This window comes from Pseudophryne corroboree, chromosome 1 (assembly GCF_028390025.1).
Source record: "Pseudophryne corroboree isolate aPseCor3 chromosome 1, aPseCor3.hap2, whole genome shotgun sequence".
Classification (NCBI taxonomy): domain Eukaryota; kingdom Metazoa; phylum Chordata; class Amphibia; order Anura; family Myobatrachidae; genus Pseudophryne; species Pseudophryne corroboree.
Window position 1 is genome coordinate 962377159 of NC_086444.1, and position 17308 is coordinate 962394466.

Here is a 17308-nt window from a genome sequence, read left to right on the forward strand (position 1 = left end):
GACCCTGTTGACCTAATGCATGTCCACCATTATTGGTCGACCTATTGACTATAGACCTTTTTAGTGTAGATCTACAGACCAAATACCATGCCAATGATCCCGTATGCAACACTACAGCGTTTTAACTTACGGCAACACATGCCACATACGGGTTTTCTGGACTTTTGGTACATTTGCAATAGCAAATAATCGCTCAACTGCGCTAACACTGGCACTGAGTCCACATCTGAATCCGGCCCCCTATTTCAGGAAATGATATACCTTACAGCTTTTAAACAGTTTTGATGGTTACAAAGGCTTAAAACAATGAATAAAAGGAAATAATACTATAAACCTTAACCTATCATAAATTCTTGGGGGGGGGGGGGGTGATTCGATTATATTTCAGGCGCTGACCACTAGGTTGGCCCGATGGCAGTAATTCAATTGTTCTGCCGTTGTCACTGCCAGCGCCAATATTTCTGCTCACAGACTCCTGAGGTGGCGAGCAGAAATGTGTAAAAGTGTTACATCCCAATTGGGACTTTTCGTGTTGCGGAATTACGTTAGCCCCTATTTGCAGATAAATCCCATTTATTTGGGTGCGCAAAAAAGTAATGGGCATCGCATCAGAGCAACAAATAAATTGTTCTGATGGGCGCTCATTACTTTGGGCGCCCATCAAACAACTAAATCGCCCCCCAGATGTGTTGTTCCAGCGAAAGGCATACAAAATCCCAGAAGAATCTAGAAATTAACCTCCCAAAGGAAACTGCCCCATGGGGTAGCAAAACCTTTACACCACCCCATACAATTAGATTAATTGCCTTGCTCAGTCTTCTATTAATAACATAATTGGAATATATTTCTGGACAAAATAATCTAGCCCACCTTCAAATATTTTATCAGCTACTTATTTCATGCTCACTGGTCTTTAATTTCCTGGGCTTGATTTTCCTCCTACATTATATATTGTGATCTGAGTACGCGCTTAGAATGTCCAGGAACTCACAAAGGGGTCTATGTACTAAGCCTTGGAGAGAGATAAAGTGAACAGAGATAAAGTACCAGCCAATCAGCTCCTTACAGTTGCCGGCGCCAGTATTTCTGCTCAGAGCACCCTGTGCGTTGCGCCCACTACTTTCGTTGGGCTAAACCAGCACTGCAGGGCGCGATCAGAGTGATAAAGAAAAACTGAATAGCGCCTCCCCGATCTCCTGTCACTTTAGATATGAGATTGGGCACGTATAAACAATTGAATTGCCCCCAGAGTCCCTATGTACTGGGGAGTTTTCCCTGCCTCCAGGTAGACCAGGAACACTTTTTTGTTATTTGTTGTGAATTTCATAATTTGAATGATTCCACCGCAACACAGACACATTACACCTTGTTGTGACAAAATCAAATTGTCTTGAATCACGATGCATCGCTCCTCACACTTAGGGGTATATTCAATTAGGGTCGAAAACTGCTATCTGTCGAAAAGATGTCCGTTTTCGACTTTTTAAGGCCGAATAGTGATTCGACCTATTCAATACCTGCAGTTTTTATTCGATAAGTTGTGGAATTCGACTTGTCGAATAGTACGTGAATCGGTGGTATAGCTGCCGATTCACGTACTTTTGAGTGAAACGGGGCCAAATTTGACAGGATTTGGTCCCGTTTCCGACCATCTCAGTCCGACATAAAAAAATGTCGGACTGAAATGCAAGACCCAGAGGAGGAGAGGGGGGAGAGCCGCGGGGAGACGGGGGACAGCCGCGGGCAGACAGGGGAGAGCAGCGCTGCAGCACAGCGCTGCAGAGGGATATCTCACAGCCACGCCGCTCACGGCAGCGTCCACCCGGCTCCAGCAAGGGAGACCACACTTGCTGGAGCCGGGTGGACACTGCCGTGAGGTCTGGCAGCTGTGAGACATCATTCTGCAGAGCTGCGGTAGCGCTGCTCTCCTCCGTCTGCCCGCTGGTCTCCTCCCTTTTTCGGTCCCTCATCTCAATTCGACTTTTTTAAAGTCGAATTAAGATCAGATTGAATAGAGGTTGTCAGATCCATTCCGACAAATGCATGTCGGAATGGATCCGTCCCTAATTGAATATACCCCTTCTGGGCTTAGTTGGAGCAGTTTATATCTTTTGGGGGGGGGATAGAAGTTATTAGATTAACTTGTTATATTAAATAAAATGAAATCCAATAATGTACTTGTGCTTTAAGTTAGGTCAATTTGCTTACATTGTATTGTGAATGCTCAACATGAGGCCGCAATTACCAGACCATGAAGAACAAAGATGTTCCTTGTGGTCATGCTCGATCTTCTGCCCAACCAATAAACCACCAGATACTTGGAAGATTTGGCCACAGGGTCTATGGGCCCAATTCAGAGTTGTATGCTGATGCAATTGCGATTTTCTAGGCTACGGAACTGCTAATGTCAGCAAGTGAAGCTGCCACCCAGAAATGAGAAGAGCCACCCACCGGAGTAATCACAACTTCATACACACGCAACAATGAACATCAACTGCTCAAGTAAGTCTACGGCTACCCAGACTGGCCACGGTAGTAGCGACGCAGGCTCCATGTTTCTTTGCAAACATGACCACAGCCAACAGCTATGACAAACTTGCATTTCTGCCGCAAATCCCTGTTACCACCCCCAAATGGTCATTTCCTGTCAATTACTCTGCAAAGAAATCTTCACTGCAAGTGGAACCTCAAAGACACCTTTACACATGCGCAGCGTGATCGCAGGAAATGTGCAGCCTGCCAATAATCGCTCAACTGCAAAAACATCAGTGTAGTGTAAATACTTAATTAAGCTTTATGGTCAAACCTACAAACACATAAACCTATTTGTGTAATTATTACTATGGGCACCTTAACAGCCTTGCACCATATACAAACAACATAAGACAAACTAAGCTGGAATATCTTAACTATTTGAACAGCACATTCCTTTAATTACCTAACTGACTGCATTCATTGTTAATGTTTCTAAGTGTCTAACTACATGTGATACAGTAATGGCAAAGGAAGTCCGTTTCATGAATCACACACTCAAAATTTAAAGGGGAATGCCACCTTCAAAGTGAAGTGTTTTCTGGGCAGATTTCTCTTTGTTACCTCAAGATCTAATTACAATGAGAGAAATGTACTTAAAATACTTATAAAACATGAATACAAGAATAATAATAATAAAAAAAAAAAAAAAAAAAAGCGCAAATGAGCCCCTTGCAGGCTCGCTGCGGGCAAGGTGGCGCACGTATTTATTCTCCCTCCAGGGTGGTCGTGTACATCCAAGAGGAAGAATAGTTGTCAGTATGCCGGGTGTCGGGATTCCGGCGCCGGTACACTGAGCGCCGGGATCCAACAACCGGCATACTGAATACCACCCAAGAAAAAACATGCATAAAAAAAAAAAAGGTTAATGCTACTGATCTTTCAATGTATAAACATATGTACTATACATAAGAGCAATAGGAGTATGGCGCAACATGCGTTGGTAAGAACACAATATAAAAAAACACTATTGACAATTAGACCACTCCCTTATAGATATAGGGTGTCATCTAGCCCCTAAATGCTCAGCATGGGTAAAATGCTGCTAAGTAATACCCCTTTTCCATTATCTAGCACGGGTCGCAGCCGGGAGCCTGACACAGCTGCGACCCGTGCTAGAGCTCCCTTCTACACTGCGCTCACCAACCCGGCATATTGCCAGGTTGGAGACGCTGCTGGTGACGTGGCAGGGGCGGCGCTGGGAGATCACATGATCTCCCAGCACCGCCCTTCCATAGACTGTGAACGGGAGCCGTGTCGCATCGACACGGCTTCCGTTTACACTACACAGCTTACCGGGTTGAACACGTGTTCAACCCGGCAAGCTACCCGGGTAGGATTCCCGAATCACTGATCCGGGAATTTGCAGGGGGGGGTCGTTTCCACTAGTAAAAAAACACTGGTAAATCCAAGCCCCCGCGCATTTACCCGTGTTTTTAGAGCTAGTGGAAAAGGGGTATTAAATATGGATTGGGGGATAGGGGTATCAGCGACCAACAGTGTTTCTAAAAGTAAATCTCTCAATAAGAAGGCTAAATACTAAGAATTTATGTTTTAAAACAAAAACATATAAATGGAGAAATTTTTGAGATAAAAAGTATAACAATAAGTTTATTCTAAAAATATATAAGTTTAAACTAAAACACATATAGGGATCCACAACATATATAAGAGAGGGTATAGGATAAAAATACTTATAAAAAAAACTAAATAGGTCAAGACTAAAACAATAAGAGAGTTTGAGCTTATCTTTAGTGTTGAGTCAATGAGGTACACCTAATGCGTTTCGTCTGTCTGACTTCATCAAGGGGTCAACTATACAGTGATACTGCACCCACTGAATAAAACTGCTACAATTACCACCAGCATAGGGCAGTCACTTGTGCCAGTCTGTGGTGTGTACAATTCAGATTAAAAGTGAGCCACAATTTGGCAACATGAAATGTGCTGGTAAAATAAATTACACATACTGTCACAAAAACAAATGTATTTTATTTCTCTTAACCAGTAAACAAACAGAACATCAATGCAAGCACTATACTGCTTTCAAAGTCATCTAAACCCATATAAACTAATTCTAAAGGCCAGTACTCACTGGCCGATGCGGGAGAGATGTGTGCTGAGCGAACCGCTCAGCACACATCTCTCCCGCCGCTCAGCACAGCGCGATGTGTGCTGAGCGTGTGGGGGGAGACGGGGGGAGGGCGCTCATTTCACCCAGTGAGCGCGGGACAGGGTGCTTAGGATGAGAGATGGCTGGGTTTGATAAAGAAGTGGGACTTGATAGCCTGGAGCCTACAGGCCCGTATTCACTGGCAGATCTGGGGAGAGATGTGTGCTGAGCGAACCGCGATGCGTGCTGAGCGAACCGCGATGTGTGCTGAGTGTGCGGAGGGAGATGGGGGGGCGCTCATTTCACCCAGCGGGAGAAACGAGCGACCTGCTAGATTGTGCCTGCATGCAGGCCAATCTAGCACCAGCGATAGGCTGCGCATCGCTATCGCTGTAGGGGGTACACACTGAGCGATCAGGCTTAAAATCTAAGCAATCTAGTCAGATTGCTTAGATTTTAAGCAGCTCAGTGAGTACCCCCCTTAAGTCTAAAAAGGATGTAAATCAGTAAACAAATATCCAGCAGTGATGAATTTACACAAGAATGAAGAAGAAACTTGTTTTTGCCTACTTGCAAGACATGTGGAGACTACTGTATACTTTATACAGTATTGTGCATAGAACAAATGACCTAACTTTCACTTGGGATAAATCAATATTCTTCCCATTTTGTCACACAGATAAGGCACGATTAACAATAAGGTGTAGTTTATAATGACTACATTACAGTCATTAGTACTGCAGCTGCCCTGCCCTTTCCTAGCACACAAGACACAACAAGAACAAGTGATGGGATGGTTGTAGTGCTGATAAGCAGTGATTCACAAGGCAAGTCCCTTCTTGGGGCATACATTGTACACTGTTAAATGTCTGTTCTACTTCCTCTTATACACACACAGCACAAGTAAATTACACACATACTTTTATACTTTATATTATTAGGTGCACAGGTCACAACACATACTTCGGAATATTTACAACCTGGGGGCCTGCAAGCGTCCCCATGGCAACAAAGATAAAGTATGCCTAACATAAGTAATTGAAAACGCCACCTGCTAAAAAGATAGATGAACACTGTTAGAAGAGCATTTCAGGGGTCTTCTGAAAGCCTCTCCGCATTTTAGCGTACAACGTTCCTCATAAGCATTTAAACGGGAAGCGGTTAACATACCGCCAGTCAAGATCCCGGCGATCACAATACAGGTGCCGGAATCCCTACAAGTGGTGAAATGCCACTGCCGGAATACCAGCAACACAGGCTATTCTCCCTCTGTGGGTGTCCACGACACCAATAGAGGGAGAATATAACCTGTGGCGAGCGCAGCGATCCACCATGCCCGCAGGGCGGTGAGAGCAGTGAGCCCGCAAGGGGCTTTCTAGAGCTCACCCCGCTGCCGGCATACTGGTGGTCGGAATACCGCTGTCGGTATACTGACGGCCGACACCCCGGCCACCAGTATATCATACTGAATCCATTTAAACAACCCTCCATTATATGTTGTAGAGTATTAATGGGTGGTCTTCAGGTTGCCGGCGGCCGGGCTCCCGACGACCACCATACCGGCGCCGGAGTCCCGACCACCGGCATACCGACAACTTTTCTCCCTCTTGGGGGTCCAGGACCCAGCTGGAGGGAGAACAGATAGCGTGGTGCGCCATCGTGCCCGCAGCGTGGCGAGCGCAGCGAGCCCGCAAGGGGCTCATTTGCGCTCGCCCAGCTGTCGGTATGCCAGCGGTCGGTATGCCGGCGCCGGTATGCTGGTCGCCGGAAGCCCGACAACACATACTACACCCGTATTAATGCCTGTGACAGTTGCAAGTTATGTTGAAACTGCAACGCGAATGTTCTTTGGAAAGTGTCTGTTGTACAGGTCCATTTGTCTGTATCGTTTTTGGGTCAAATCAGCATGAAAGCACATTTACCCTGCATGGAAAGTGTGCGATTTACCTTCATGTATGAAAAAATACCCTAAGAGTTTTACCTCCTACAGACCAGAGGAGAAAGGTTAGAAGTCTAGTATATACTGCTATGCAGCCTGAGCAATCAGACATCGATTCCCAGCATGCTCCACTTGCAGGAAGCTTTCAGAGAGCCTGTAAATAGACAGCATGACTGGCAGCCCTGTATTGTGGCTGGACACTTTCCATTCATACTCTTACCAGCAGAAACCCTCCCCTATTCAGTCACCTAAATGGGTGGGCAATGAGTAGTGTTGGCTTGCACACTTGTCTCTTCATTCCATTAAAAGAAATAAATGGAAATAAAGGAAAACAATATACCTTTCCTTGTAAATGTAGAATTTAATGATTACCTATTTGCCACCCAATATGCTTTACTCTACACACATAGCAATTTTTGGTGGCAGAATTTAGAGAGGCTGCCTACAACAGGGCGATGCGGTGACCTTCAGAAGACTTCTCTGTTCATGTACACACACAGCATGAGTGACAGTGTCAGTGATTATGCATGAGCCCCATCAACTAATAAGGTAGGTAATGTGAATACTGTAGCACTGTGCAAGCTTGTTACAAATGGTTGGTGGTAGCTAGTGAACAATCTGCATGCTGTTTTGAACCTTCTATTTAATTATCCTTTATTTATATGGTGCCACAAGGGATCTGCAGCGCCCAATTACAGAGTACATAAACAAATAAGTAAAACAAGAAAACAGTGACTTACAGCTTAGGAGAATATAGGACAAGTACAAGATAGCTGCATCAGCAGACAATAGTGAAATAAGTGCCAGGGTAGCAGAAAATTATGGATTTAGTGCCATCGAAGGGAGTATGGAGTAGAAGATAGTTTAAGTAAGAGAAGGATAAGCACATGAGGAAAGAGGGCCCTGCTCGTGAGAGCTTACATTCTAAAGGGGAGGGGTAGACAGAGAGCAGTGACACAGATGGGGTAGACAGTGAGCGCGGGACAGGGTGCTTAGGATGAGAGATGGCTGGGTTTGATAAAGAAGTGGGACTTGATAGCCTGGAGCCTACAGGCCCGTATTCACTGGCAAATCTGGGGAGAAATGTGTGCTGAGCGAACCGCGATGCGTGCTGAGCGTGCGGAGGGAGATGGGGGGGCGCTCATTTCACCCAGCGGGAGAAACGAGCGACCTGCTAGATTGTGCCTGCATGCAGGCCAATCTAGCACCAGCGATAGCGATGCGCATCCTATCGCTGTGGGGGGTACACACGGAGCGATCATGCTTAAAATCTAAGCAATCTAGTCAGATTGCTTAGATTATCGCTCCGTGAGTACCCACGTCTTACCATGTTTACACTCCAGTAATATTTGCTGTTAAACATGAGTAAATAAGGCTGTAGAGGCAAACACTGTGCTTACACAATTCATCTGTATTCATAAAGTTCCAGGATAGTATTTCCTTCTGTTTTGGCAACACATGACATGATGTATTTTACCTAGATGACCAAAGAATACATTGGCTACCTTATATAATGGATTTTTCAAAGTACATACGTTTCAAATTGCGCATACCAGGTATTTCCAAACTCGATCCTCAAGGCATCATAACAGCCCCAGCATTAAGGATAACCGTGCTTGGAGACAGGTGACTTAATTCAGTAAATTTGATTTAACCATCTGTGCTCAGACATGGATATCCTTAAAATCTGGACTGTTAGGGTGCCTTGAGGACAGTTTGGGAACCAGTGGTTTATAGAATGGTGAATAAGAATAAAATACAATGCCATTATAATTGAAAAATAAGGGTACCATTACACATAAAACCTCAGTGATATAACTGCAACATGCCTTGTTCAAAGTAACAATTTAAAGAATAAATTGCGTCTGTTTTGCCAAAAAGGTTTCCAGCTTGGGAAGAAACCCATGCAAGCACGGAGAGAATATACAAACTCCAATTAGGACCATGGTGGGAATCAAATCCAAGACCTCAGTGCTATGAGGCAGTAATACTAACCATTACACCAACCATGCTGCACAGCAAATGGAATTGAATTCGTTGTTGGTAAAATAAACCAGTCACCATGTACAATGTATGCGACATGCAGCTCACTAATTGCTGCATATCTGTGGTGCAAAGGAAAAGACCACTTTTATATTTATATTATAAACAAAGCAAAAAAATTAATAAAGTAAGGCACATTATACATAGTTGTGCAATTATCAAGTATTTGCTAAAACGAAGTTACATTTGTGTAAAAATGAGGTGGCAGCTTATACAGAGAAGGGCAGTATGGTGAAGTGATAAAACTGACAGGAAAGGGCACACACACTTACCCAGGGCTATAATGTACAGCTGCAATGACTTTCATTAACCTTTTCTTGCTCTTGTACGTTCTCCTATAACAACAAGTATAACGAGTTCCCCCACCAAGAGGCTGCACATGTCACTCAGACAGCCCGGCATGCTGCTGACCATTCCATGGACACCTCCCAAGCTCCCGCATTACACCCTCAGCCGCCGCACTCTGCCACACGTATGCACTGCTCTCCACCCAGGATCAGCACCGAGAAGAGAAAGTTTTCTGTCAGCCACGGGAGCCCGATCCACTGGGTGGAGTGTGTGTGTGAAGCACAACCCGGTCCCCCAGAGAGGTCGCACGCACCCGCCGGAACACTGGCAGTGGTTACTCCCCGCAGGAGGAGTGTAGCAGCTGCTGCTATTCCCGCACACAGAGCAGGGCAGGGCGTTGCTGCTGCTGGCTGGCCCGTGTTCCCATGGAGGAGGCAGCGGAGTAAGACAGAAGCTCCCACTGCTGGATGTCCCTCGCTCAGGGCCTCCGCTCACACATTCCTCTGCTGCACGTCAGCCCGCTCCGGAATGTCACTGCTCCGGCCTGGAATGTGGAAGCTGGTTCCCGGCCAGCAGCAGCTCGGTGCCCCCCACCCCCACTCACCACCATCATCCGGGAAGGGGGAGGGGTGTCCCAGTCACCTCTCAGCTGGGAGGGACAGGGGAGGGATGGGCACACACCTGTGGCTGCTGGCGGCAGGAGGTGTAACAGGGGACTCGGCTCTTCCTCATATAATATAGTCTTCAATCAGTGATGTATGGCAGCCGCACCAGCCTATTCCTCCTGATACCAAGCTAATACGTGGCATGGCAGTGTCTGAAATAACATGCCACCTGCTGCAAAGCTAATAGGGCAGTAGGTAAAAGCAGGATCCATTTTTACTGGGCGTGTGTGCGAAGCAGGAGCATATCTCTATAATGGGTTAAAGTTCAGGACATGAGGTACACTATGGGGGGAATCCAATAGAATCCAATAGTTTATTCGCACCTGATCTCCAGTCTAAAGTAATGGGAGATTGCGGAGTGATATTCAATTGCCCCCACTTATCACACAGATCGCGCCCATTACACTCGGGTTTAGGAGTGCAAAGCACCAAAACTCGCCCAAACTAATGGGCGCAAGGGTGCAAAGGTCCGTTTGGTCTCTTTATACTAATTTCAGCTTGCCACCCCCAGTAGTAGAGAGTTGAAATGAACTTCTTGAGCCCGTCAGTAGCAACACTTGAATAGCTGCAGGCAGGTGCCTGGACCCGTGATAATTGAATCCGGCCCTATATATTGTACAGTATGTATATACATATATTGAATAACACGGTGTGGTAAAACGACAGAAATCCCAATAAAATGATTCGACACCTCACATGACCGTGCATTATTTCCCAACAACCTCACACTTCCGGCCTTCAGTCTCATGGGTCACAACGCACACAAAGGTGTGCATATATACTAGTGCGACCACACACCCAAGAGTGGTATATTACAGATATACTAATTTTCTGGGTGTGCATGCGTAGTAGACTCTGGCATGGAACAAGAGTCTACTCAGTGCATGTGCCAGTGAGAAAGGAGGCGGAGCTACATACAGATTGCACATGAAGACTTGTACGAAGTAGCTTTATACCCCTTTCAGACATCAGACCCGGGAAATTGCCAGGTCTAGCACGCCAGCAAATTCCCGAGTCTGAGCTCCATGACCCGTGTCGGGAGAAGGGTCGCAGACCTGGGACTTAGTCCCGGGTCGTTTGCATTCAGGCATACCAAAATCCCAGGCTGATGCGCGTTCACGTGCATAAACACAGGAATTTGATGCATGTCTGTAAGGGGTCTGATACAGTAAAATAAAAAATAAAAAAATAAAAAAACAGTGATAAAAAATATGTATTTTTATAAATTAAAAAAAAAATTGTTTTTGGGTGGATTTAAGCAAATTGCATAAGCATTACACATTAAACTTCACCCAGTATCATTTTATTAACAAACAGCATATTTAAAAAAAAAAATATACTGAATTTTTATCTATTATTTACATGCCAAGTTTGCAGACATTTAAAATAAATAATGGTCAGTAAAGTGGCTACAGAATGTGCAATTTCTGTGGATTTAGGTTTTTCTAGATACTTGGATCCAGCATATCTGGTTGTGTGTGAATTTAGTGTGGATCAGGCTTTTTTGCAGTACTGTATGTGAGAAAATTTAGGTTGTATCCAACTTTTTCAATATATTTAGTATGGTTCCATCTTTTTCAATATATATTCAGTATGGATCCAGCTCTTACTCTTAACCTTTACAAGGGGTTCTATGAATTTCAGAGCTAGCTGGAGAGAATAGGCCCTTTCGTGTGACCAAGGTCACCTGATGTGCAGGGACAGACAGGCAGTGAATGGAGACTTGTTTCAGCCCCAGTACAAACTATTGCTTTATGGCATTCAGAGCCGGCCTTAGGTATAGGCAAACTAGGCAAATGCCTAGGGCATTTGGTATGCTTAGGGGCACCAGCAGCTTCTGCTGATTAAAATGATATGCGGCATGCCTATATTCTGTGTGTTACTGCATACGAAATGCTACGTTACAGTGTATTCCTGGAAATCACTGTAATGTAGCATTTCGTATACAGATACAGCTGCAGTCACTCACAGAATATAGACATGCTGCATATCATTTTAATCAGCAGAAGCTGCTTGTGCATCCTAGCCACATAGTAATGCAAATAAGATGCATTTTCATAAACAAAAGGTGCCCGACGTTAGCAGAGCTGCCAGCTGACTCATGCCAGGCATCTCCTTCAGAACCAGCGGTGGTGCTAGGGGGCACCAGCCAAAATCTTGCCTAGGGCATCATATTGGTTAGGGCCGGCTCTGATGGCATTGGACCATGGGAGGTGCAACCACAACTGAACTGCTGCCGTTTTCTCATCCTCCTGCTTTCTGCCAAATTTATCTCCGTAATGTCAGTAATAACATTTCCTTTCAGTAAAGCGTGCTTTTAATGGCTGCTGATAACAATAATCTCCAAAGACATACTTCTACAAACACAAGCTGTTTAACTCCTCAGTTTATTAATATGCTGCTTTAATTGCTTTGAACAGATTTACAGTAAACAAACTTGTAAAGAGATAATACAAGTCGACAGTGTGTGAGAGGCATGTGATGGCAGTTTTTTTATTGTTGTTTTTCATTTTCAGTAAAAGTTAAGGCATCTCAATTAAAGTGTACACTATATAAGTGTAAAAAGAAGTCCGTAAATGTGCCTTCTGTGGTGTCTGTGAGGGGTGTCGTACGGTATGCCGGCGCTCGTGCTCCCGGCGCCCAGCTTCCCGGCGCCGGGAGCCCGACCGCCGGCATACCGACAGCGTGGAGAGCGCAAAGGAGCCCCTTGCGGGCTCGCTGCGCTCGCCACGCTGCGGGCACGGTGGCGCACTACACTATTTTATTCTCCATCCAGGGGGTTCGTGGACCCCCACGAGGGAGAATAGTTGTCGGTATGCCGGGTGTCGGGATTCCGGCGCCGGTATACTGTGCACCGGGATCCCGACATTCGGCATACAGAAGACCACCCTCTGTGAGAACTGTCATAGACTGAGAACCAGTGAGGAACCCAATACACGCATTCCCATTGCTGACCTGAATGACTTTTCTGCAGCATATCATTTCATGTTTCATGCAATACATAATGTGGCATCACGTTATACACTACAATGGCAGCACGTGACTGTTAAGAGTAGTTCGAGTCAGCCCCGACTCTCATAGTTACTGCATTCAGTAAATATATAAAGTTACTTATCCAGCAATTTTATGCTCCTGAACATGTTTTCTGCTGCTACACTATGTCGGGATCAGAATCCCGACACCCGTCAGAATGCTGTTGCCGGAATCCCTACCGTAAATATAGTGGGCAGGTAAGCCCCGAGGGGAGGGGATTTAGGGGTTAGGTGTAGGCGTCACCGGAAGATTCAAAGTGTCCAAGCTGTTTACATGGAATCCCGGAATGGATAGTCTCAATGCCCACTGACCAAGGGGAGATAACTGACGCATTTCGCTGTCCTTAGACCGCTTTCTTAAAGAACACCTTGGACACTTTGACTATTCCGGTTGGCTTTCTGTGGACAAAGGGACTCCATACCCATTGCACTGGGCTCCATTGTTGGCTGCTTGGACCACCGCTAACTGGATGAAACCCTAATAATACCACAGGACCGGTAATTATACCAACGATTCTGGATAGAAACCTTCTTGAACCAGACTGTACTTTTGAACCATTATATACCCAGTCCTGGGTTAATTGCTATGGTATCCGGACTCTGGGTTCACACCACTTAGGTCGACACCCATTGGTCGACAGTGAATAGGTCGACACTAGAATATGTTAATGCGACCATTAGGTCGACGTGCAAAAAGATCGACATGAGTTTTACACATTTTTTTCTTTTTTGTAACTTTTTCATAATTTACGATCCACATGAACTACGACTGGGAATGGGAATGGTAACCTGTGCTGAGCGCAGCGAGGCCACTTGCCCGAAGCTCACTCGCCATGCAAGGGGACATGGTGCACTAATTGGGGTTCCCGGTCACTTTACGAAGGAAATTACACAAAAAACCATGAAAAACTCTTGTCGACCTTGTTGCCGTCGACCTAATGGGGTGGTATTCATGTGACCGCCGGTCAGCTGACCGACAGTCACATGACCTCCTCCACCAGCCCGACGGGTCACTGTCCAGATGGTCGGCATGCCGACCAACAGGGACTATTTCCACTCGTGGGTGTCCACGACACCCATAGAGTGGGAATAGAACCCGTGGCGACCGCAGGTCGCCACCGAGCCCGCAGCGTGGCGAGCGCAGCGTGGCGAGCCCGCAAGGGGCTTGCTGCACTCGCCCCTCCCCGCCGGGATCCCGGCGTCGGTATGCTGCCGGGATCCCGGCGTCGGTAAGCTGACCGGCGGCCAGGAGACCGGCGGTCAGCCGTACTACACCCACCTAATGACAATGTCAACATAGCCACTGTCGACCTAGACACTGACGACCATGAGTCCCATACCCGATTGCTATACAGGACACTACATATTTCTTTTATGATTATTAAAATTGTACTATGAATTTTTATCAAGCACTGTGTGGCTAATCTATGGCTTTACGATTGTATGTATTGTTATAACCTAGCGCTGTTTATTCCTGGTCTATAAATACATTAGAGACTGTACAAAGAAGGGCAACTAAAATGGTGCAAGGTCTACACCACAAATCTTACTAGAAAAGACTAAAAAAATCTTAACATGTATAGTTTGGAGCAGAGAAGGGAAAGTGGGACATGATAGAAACAAATATATGAAGGGTTTTAACAAGGTACAGGAAAGAGAATCTTCAAAGAAGAGAAGTATTGAAACACGAGGACACATGCTGAAACTGGAAGGAGTAGGTTCAAAGTAAACGTGAGGAAAAATGACATTACAGAAAGGGAAGTGGATAGGTAGAATAGACTCCCATCAGAGGTGGTAGAGGCTAAGAGGTATATTTACTAAAGTGCGTTTTTTTAGAACTGGATATGTTGCCCATAGCAGATACTAGCTATTATCTCCCAGAAGGTGCTGGATAAATGGTAAGTAGAATCTTACTGGTTGCTGTGGACAATATCTCCAGTTCTAAAAACCCATACTTTTGTAAATATACCCCTAAGACAGTACGGCAATTTAAACATGCTTGGGATAAACACGATTATCTTTACAAATAACTAAGGATAAAATAAGGTTTAGGTTACCAAAAGTTAAAAACAAGGAAGACTTGAAGGGCAGAGTCAAATTCTCTGTTTCTATTTTTCAGCAGCATATATATACTAAAATGATAGTTAAATGTATTGTGTCCTATATTTAATGGAATTATATATATATATATATATATATATATATATATATATATTTTACACACGTACATCTATGTACACTAACGACATACAGACACACACCCATAAATACTAAACACACATCAACAGACACCCATATGTACTACATACAATTATATGCTATACATACAATTATTTATATAGGGGGTAATTCCAAGTTGATCACAGCAGGATTTTTGATAGCAGCTGGGCAAAACCATATGCACTGCAGGGGAGGCAGATATAACATGTGCAGAGAGTTAGATTTGGGTGTGGTGTGTTCAATCTGCAATCTAATTTGCAGTGTAAAAATAAAGCAGCCAGTATTTACCCTGCACAGAAATAAAATAACCCACCCAAATCTAACTCTTTCTGCACATGTTATATCTGCCTCCCCTGCAGTGCACATGGTTTTGCCCAGTTGCTATCAAAAATCCTGCTGCGATCAACTTGGAATTACCCCCATAGTGTTATATTCCATAGCACTCAACAATTTGGAACACACAAACACAATAAACGAGACTGTATAAAAAACAGACATAGAGAACACTACAAATCCATAAATACAGTATGCTGGGAGAATTTGTTTTGTTTTTTTCTTATCAAGATTAGCACCTCGCTTACATGTACTTATGATAAGCCTATAAATAGATTGAGCATCAACCATTTTCTGTATAACTGTTCAGAGAGGCATCTTTGGTATCAGAAGCTGCAGGGTATGCTGATTCTTGTAGTGCCATATTCAAAGGATCCTGGGGTACTACCAGGTGAGTTTGCACTCAATTTAGAAATACATAAATGTGGCAATAAAAAATAGGAATTTAGTACCTACCGGTAATTCCTTTTCTAGTAGTCCGTAGTGGATACTGGGGAATTCTACATTACCATGTGGTATAGATCGGGTCCACTGGAGCCTGGCACTTTAAGAAACTAATAGCGTGTGCTGGCTCCTCCCCACTATGCCCCTCCTAGCAGACTCAGTCTAGGAAACTGTGCCCGAGGAGATGGACCTACTTTGAGAGAAGGATATAATACATAAAGCGGTGAGGTAACAAACCAACACACAAGAATAAGAGAGCAGAGCTAACCAAAACAGAGGAAAGCAACGCTAACTATAGAACGATAGCAACGCTATTCAAACATGGAACAGAGAAAGCAATAGCAAACCCAACCATAACACTTACAATCAGGTAAGCAGGAAAACGAAGCACAGAGGCGGGCGCCCAGTATCCACTACGGACTACGAGAAAAGGAATTACCGGTAGGTACTAAATTCCTATTTTCTCTTACATCCTAGTGGATACTGGGGAATTCTAGATTACCATGGGGACGTCCCAAAGGTCCCAGAACGGGTGGGAGAGTGCTGAGACCCCTGCAAAACCGCCTAACCAAACTGAAGGTCATCCTTGGCCAAGGTGTCAAACCTATAGAACTTAACAAAGGTGTTCACACCGAACCAAGTAGCTGCCTGGCACAACTGTAAAGCCGAGACTCCCTGGGCAGCCGCCAGGAAAAACCCACGGACCTTGTGGACTGGGCCTGAACAGAACTCGGCAGAGACGCCAAAGAATAGGCCTGTTGGATAGTCAATCTGAGCCAACGAGCAATGGACTGCTTGGAGGCAGGATGACCAATTTTCTTAGCATCATAAAGGATGAAGAGCGAGTCAGACTTCCTGTGACAAGCCGTCCTTTTGATGTAAATCCTCAAAGCCCTCACTACATCCAGGAACTTTGGAGCAACTGAAGAGTCGGATAAGACTGGAACCACAATAGGTTGATTCACATGAAAAGCCGAAACCACCTTCGGCAAAAACTCTCGGCGAGTTCTAAGCTCCACCCTATCGTCGTGAAACACCAAAGTAAGGGCTTTTATAGGACAAGGCACCCAATTCCGACACACGCCTAGCCAAAGCCAGTAACATAACAGTTTTCCACGTCAGGTATTTTAAGTCAACCCTATGCAAGGGTTCAAACCAATCCGACTGGAGAAAGGTCAAAACCACATTTAGTTCCCACATAGCCGTGGGAGGAACAAAGGGTGTCCAAAGATGCAACACCCCCTTAAGAAAGGTCTGTACTTCAGGAAGTACCGCCAGTTGCTTCTGGAAGAAGATGGAGAGATCCGAAATCTGAACCTTGATGGAGCCTAATCGTAGGCCCTTATCCACTCCTGCTTGCAAGAACTGAAGAAATCGTCCCGGACGAAGTTCCACAGGAAAACATTTTCGACCCTCACACCAAGAAACATATTTCTTCCAAATGCGGTGGTAATGTTTGGAGGTAACCACCTTACCGGCCTGAACCATAGTGAAAACCACCTTGGAGGGAAGACCCTTCCTGGTCAAAATTTCCCTCTCAACTTCCAGGCCGTCAAACGTAGCCGCTGTAAGTCTGGATAGATGAATCGTCCTTGTTGAAGAAGGTCCTTGAGAAGCTGCAGAGGCCAGGGATCCTCCAACAACAGGGTCAGGAGGACCACATACCAGGCCCGTCGAGGCCAATCTGGGGCAATGAAAA

General features: G+C 45.1%; 1 protein-coding gene across 10 annotated transcripts in view; it reads right to left on the reverse strand.

The window, feature by feature from the left end:
* RAPGEF2 (Rap guanine nucleotide exchange factor 2) overlaps positions 1–17308 on the reverse strand; it is a 552363-nt gene that overhangs the window by 221294 nt on the left and 313761 nt on the right. Inside the window, exon 1 of one of the 10 annotated variants that reach the window (XM_063920461.1) lies at positions 8900–9749. The exons of the other annotated variants lie outside the window; for them this stretch is intronic. Coding sequence (XP_063776531.1) covers positions 8900–8934 — 35 coding nt within the window. The 5' untranslated portion in view covers positions 8935–9749. Of the gene's footprint in view, positions 1–8899; positions 9750–17308 lie in introns of those variants that run through there. 10 annotated transcript variants of the gene reach the window in all.